The sequence below is a fragment of the Athene cunicularia genome, assembly GCF_003259725.1.
Source record: "Athene cunicularia isolate RWA chromosome 23 unlocalized genomic scaffold, athCun1 chr23_part1, whole genome shotgun sequence".
Classification (NCBI taxonomy): domain Eukaryota; kingdom Metazoa; phylum Chordata; class Aves; order Strigiformes; family Strigidae; genus Athene; species Athene cunicularia.
Window position 1 is genome coordinate 3,721,109 of NW_020799130.1, and position 5,213 is coordinate 3,726,321.

Sequence of the window (5,213 nt, forward strand, 5' to 3'; positions counted from 1 at the left end):
CCCCTAGGAGAAGGGCTTTGCTGGCACCCGTGTCACCCGCTGTCACTGGGTGAGGACTAGCAGGTGCCACCCAAACCCCCCCTCTCCTCCAGCTCAGCACCCCAGTAACTCCTGCCTCCACGCAGCTCCGGGCACTGTCGTCTGCAGCAGCTTCTCTCTGCGATGGCAGGAGGTGAGGCAAAGCCGGGGCCGCCGCTGCTGTCCCCCCACGTGTCCCCCAGCAAGAGTGTGGCGGTGGGACAATGCAAAAGCAGCTGCCGTGCCACCAGCCTGGATGTCCCCAGCAGCTGCCGAGGCGCCGTGTCCGGGGTCACCTCCTGCCTCTCCCACCGCAGCCCCAGCGAGGGCCCTGGCGACGGTCTCCGGTGGGGTAAATCCACGCAGTTCCGCTGGCTTCAGCCCTGCTTCGGGATGGCTGAGGATCAGACCCCCCCTAAAACGCACCCCTTGCTCTGGGGTCTACCCAGGAATGTGCTGGAGGTCATTCCAAAGCGCCTTATTCCCACGGCCAGCACGTGCCTGTTTGCAGCAGCGTCGCTCTTCACGCTGCCAAACCAGGCTGGGCTGTTTTCCTTCCATCCCCTGGGCAGATCTCAGTCCCCATTTCACATCCCGACACTGTTGGGGTGCTCAGCTCAGAGAGAATCCCAGCCAGGCTCTTGTTTAAAACCATTCTCTTTCTTTCTCTTCCCCCCAAATTTCAGGCGTGGCATCAGCAATCTGGCCAGCTTTCCAGGACGACAATAAGATTGTTGTTACCTTTGTGCTTGGAGCCCCGTGCCGCTGGTTCTTCTGGCCGTGGTTAAACTGCCCCCAACCCACCGCAAACGACCCCCCTGCCTCCTCCTGCCAGATGTGCCACAGCTGCAGCAGATCCAGTCAGGCCCAGCGAGGGATCGATGCCCACCCACCCCCTGTGCTCAAGCAGGGTGTCACCTCGGGCTCAAGTGACAGCCAACTCCATCTTTGTCCCCGGGGATTTTATTCCCTTGGCTCTGCAGCCCTCGTGGCAGGGAGGGGCTCTCCTGGCACGCTCCCCCAGCACCCCGGCCACCAGACGTCCTACGAGCACAGTCCCCAGGTTCTGCTCTGCCCACGGATCCTCCCGCCCTTGTTGGCTCCTGCACGGCTCATTCTGGACAAGAAGCAGCCGATTTCCTGGTACCCGGCTCCCACCAGCGACCCCGGAGCAGGCTACAGGTTGGAACGGCAGAACGGTGCTTCTGGAACAACAGACTCTCCGATGCCTTCGAGGAGCTGGTCCCACTGATCAAAATCCTCTTGCAGGTCTGCACGGGGCAGAGATGGTGATGGGGTTACTACAGAAATTATCTGCCTAGCTCCAGGGGTAAAGGTGAAGCAGCCACCAGACCCCTTTGCTTTGTGCAGAGGGATGGGAAGCACCAAACCCAAGCCCAGGGAGGCAGCGGCCCCCCCGCAGCCCCCTGCAAGCGCGGGAGCTCCCGTGCCCTCCCGAGCCCCCGAGCAATGCGCCCCCCACCCCGCGCCGTACGGAGATGCCTTTGCAGGAAGGCCAGAGCCGCCCGGCTGGTGATGTCCAGACCCTTGTAGGGGTCGAGGGTGCCCCTCGCGCTGAAGATGCGGTTGATGAGCTTCCCGGTGAGAAAGGTGAAGTCAGTCTGGCTCTGGTGCACAGATCCCCTGGGATAAGATAGGGAACTGCTTCAGTGGGAGCTGGGGAGAGATCCTCCTGCTGGGACACAGCCCGTAGGTGCTCCCAGGAGGGTACTGGTGGGTGGCTGTCCCCAGCCCCTGACTCACAGGATGGTTATAATCTTCGTCTGGCTGTTTCTGGAGCTCAACCTCTTCATTTTGGCAACACTTTCTGGAGTCTGGAACTTCTCGGTGTTGATGAAGAGCACGGGCTTGGGCACCTCTGGGTACAATGAGTTCTCCAGGGGGAACATCCAGGCGTCGAGAGCCACCGCACAGCTGCAGCAGGACAGACACCGGCGCTGCTTCCCAGACCACGGCTTCCCTTCCCACTGGGACGAGCCACGTGGCCCCGGAGCTTCCCCCGCTGCAGCTGACCTGAAACCGGGCTCTTTCACCAAGGCCAGCACTGCTGTCACCCCGCCGAAGGAATGGCCCATGACGGCGACTTTGGTCAGGTCGATGCTGTCCTGCAAAAAGGAGAAGGCTGAGGAGCCTGTGCTCAAAACTTGCTGCAGAAGATCCTAATTAGGGAATAAAAAGCCAAGGGAAGAAGATCAGCAAAGCCCCACTGCCCTGCCCTCCACAAGGGACATTGTGTCCTGTTTTGACCGCCGGTGCAAGGGCATCTGGCTTCCCCAGCATGCATGAGGGAGAAAAAGGAGAAGAGAAACACCAAGAAGCTGAGATGTAGAATGCACCAGGGAGAAAAAAAAAGATACACAGGGGAGAAAAAGGAGAAGAGGGGCACCAAGAAGCTGAAACATGGAAAGCTGTGGCTCTGCACAGCCCCTGCTTGTCCCTGGAGGAAAAGTCTCACACAACAAGGATTGATCCTGCCAGCAAAGGGCACCCGGACCCCCCCAACAGCCAAACGATCCCCTTGGCCGGTTGTTCTGCACGGACAGACCCAGATACCTTCAGCACGGAGAGATCAAAGTCCTGGTGAAGGACGTTCGGGACAGATTTACCGCTGCTGATGTCCTTGAAGAGCTGAAGCGCTCGAACACATTCCTCCGCTCTCTGATGAACCTGGGAGTGAGAGTTGCCCCTTCCCTGGTTAATCCAGCTCCTCCACCCTGCAAATCTGGGGCCAGATCCTCCCCCCAGCATCCACCCACACTCGTCCCTCCAAAACCGCAGCGCTTAGACCCGACGGGGCTTTCCCTGAATTACAGCAAACAAAAAAAATGAGTGAGAGGTTTAAACGCAGCGGCTCCTGCAGGGATGCAGTGAATTTATTGGAATGGTTTCTTTTCTTGTTTGTTTTTAATTCAGTTTATCTGATAGCACAGACAGCTGGAGATGAGCAGAAGACCTCTGCTCTGGGGAGGAGGCAGCGGGGTGTGCAGAGGAGGGAGAGACTGGTTTCCTCGCGAGCTGCCCCCCTCCCTGGACAAGCCTGCTGGAGCCATCCGCTGGTGTAAACACCCGTGGGGAGCCCAGAACCCCCGTCCCACCCCAGCTGACGGGAGCAAACCTGGACATCACCCTGAAACCCAGCCCGGGGGCTCCATCCAGGAGCGGCTCAAAAGCCCAAACGGCTGATTCAGGGGGGAGGAAGCCCTGACCTGGAGCCACTTTTGGACTAAATCCTTTGCTCCCCTAAAGACACAAATGCTGCTGGCCATGCACATTTAAAGACCTTCCCCCGAGGCGACAAGTGACAAAAAACTCAGATGAAAACCTCTCTCTGCTCCTCCCTGCTCCCTCCAACACAGAAGATGCTGTAACTGAGGCTGACCTGGCAACCATTTCCTTCTATTTATAATTTATTTGTCATTCATCCTCAACGTTTATGCTCGTGGGTTCATCTTTGTAGGAAAATTGTTTCCCTTGTTTGTGCAATGTGCCATGAGACAGAGCATACACAAAAATAAGAGGCTGGGAGGTGATTTAAGACTGCCAAAAGCACCTTCAACCACTACGTTTCCTAGAGAGCTTTTCTATGACAAATCTCGACTCGATGTTGTCCTTTTAAACAAGGCAGAAACAAGCAGAGGGGAACCAGGCTCAGCAGGAAAGCTTGCTCCCCAGCAAGCAGCTGTCTGGGATAATCCCGGGGAGACAAAAATCAAAACATGAACAAACCCAGCAGCCGGTCCGGAGCCCTGCCAGCCCGCGGCACTGGGCTGGGCAGAAAGCCCGTTTGTCCCCAGGGTGCGGATGACATTAAGCATCGAGGGGAACATGGCAAAGCCCAGCCCAACTCCTGCTGGGTGTCAGCTGGAGCTGGACAGAGGGAACCTCATGAAATGGAGATAAACAGGTTGAACAGATTTTTCTCCACTTGCAATGAAAAAGCTCAGTGCCAGCATCGTGGCAGTACGAGTTTGGGAGGGGGAGGAGATGAAGACCCCAGGGATGGAGGCCAGCTTGGCTTGCAGGAAGGATTTCACACCTCCCAGGTTGCCCACCCCTCACCCCCACCCCCCCAAACTCTGGTACCTGTTTGTTTCGGAAATAAAACTCCTTCTGCCCTTGGGGCACCCGTTGGTAGGGGATCCACTCCTCTCTCCCAGCCTCTGCCGGGCAGAAATATGTCACGGAGGCAGAATGGTCCCTGCAGAGGGAGGAGGGCAGGGAACCATGTCGTGGAGGTACGGGCAGCTCCCCGGGGCGCGATGCCCTGCCAGCCCCCGTCACGGCTGCCGAATTCGGTGGGTGCCGGGGCACCCACCTGTGCTCCAGTGCTGCCACCACGAAGCCCCAGGACGCCAGCTCCGAGCAGACCGAGGAGTACAGGGTCCTGCAAGGGAGCCAGGGAGGGGGAGCGGGGTCAGGGCGGTGCTGCCAACACAAGGCAGGCTCTGAGCGGGGCCACGGGGGGCCTGGGACACCCACACCCCCATCCCAGCTCTGGCCCTGAGCAGGGGCTCAGCACCCCCAGCCCCGCTCAGGGCTCATCCTACCGAAAGGCTCCCAGGCCGTGGGAGAAGATGATCAGTGGGTACCCGCTGCTGCAGGGCTTGAACGGCCCCTTCCAGCTCACCGGCACTCTGCAGGAGCCTGCGGGGAAGAGAAACCCCCCCCGGGAAAAGGGGGGACACGGGCAGCGGGGTGCTGCTGCCACGGCAGGTCCCTGCTCAGCTCCATCCCTGCCTGTAGCACCCACCCAGCTGCCCCAAGCGCAGGGCTTGGCGGCCTTGAACCCCGCTCAGGGTCCCTGAGGACTCGGGGGAGCACCCAGGATGGGGGACGTGGTGCTGCCACCCCCTCACCGATGGCGACGCTGAGCAGGGGCGCGCACCAGCGGCGGCTGCGGAGGGCGAAGTCGGCCAGCCCGGCACAGTACTCGTAGCGCGGGATCCAGAGCGGCTGCTCGGCCCCTGCCCGGTGCAGGCAGGGGTAGAAGAGCCGGAGAAAGATCCCCTGAGGGAGGAAGGGGACAGGGGGGACACTTTGGGGACAGCACAGAGCAGCAGCAGCCATGTCCTCGGTGAGTTCAGCTCTTGCAAAACCCAGCTGGCTGCAGCCATCCTGCTGTGTGGGGAAGCCTGTCCCTGTCCCCATCCCTGTCCCTGTCCCCATCCCTGTCC

At 59.9% G+C, this 5,213-nt stretch overlaps 1 protein-coding gene across 1 annotated transcript; it reads right to left on the minus strand.

Annotated features, from left to right (window-relative positions):
* Window positions 1–922: 922 nt before the first annotated feature.
* PAFAH2 (platelet activating factor acetylhydrolase 2) lies at window positions 923–5,106 on the minus strand. The gene is made up of 9 exons (XM_026863231.1): window positions 4,896–5,106; window positions 4,587–4,683; window positions 4,355–4,423; window positions 4,123–4,237; window positions 2,593–2,706; window positions 2,053–2,144; window positions 1,783–1,953; window positions 1,514–1,662; window positions 923–1,289 (listed from the first exon to the last, which is right to left on the minus strand). Exons 1-9 carry the CDS (start codon window positions 5,104–5,106, stop codon window positions 1,195–1,197), a joined length of 1,113 nt encoding a protein of 370 aa, XP_026719032.1. The 3' UTR covers window positions 923–1,194.
* Between the last annotated feature and the right edge of the window lie 107 nt (window positions 5,107–5,213).

Bases quoted from the DNA above. Each gene is read 5' to 3' on its own strand.
- PAFAH2 (XM_026863231.1), bottom strand. From the start codon at position 5,106: ATGGCTGCTGCTGCTCTGTGCTGTCCCCAAAGTGTCCCCCCTGTCCCC. The intron at 4,684-4,895 runs GTGAGGGGGTGG...TCTTCCCCGCAG, and splicing joins CCTGCTCAGCGTCGCCATCG to GCTCCTGCAGAGTGCCGGTG. The intron at 4,424-4,586 runs GTAGGATGAGCC...GCTCCCTTGCAG, and splicing joins CACGGCCTGGGAGCCTTTCG to GACCCTGTACTCCTCGGTCT.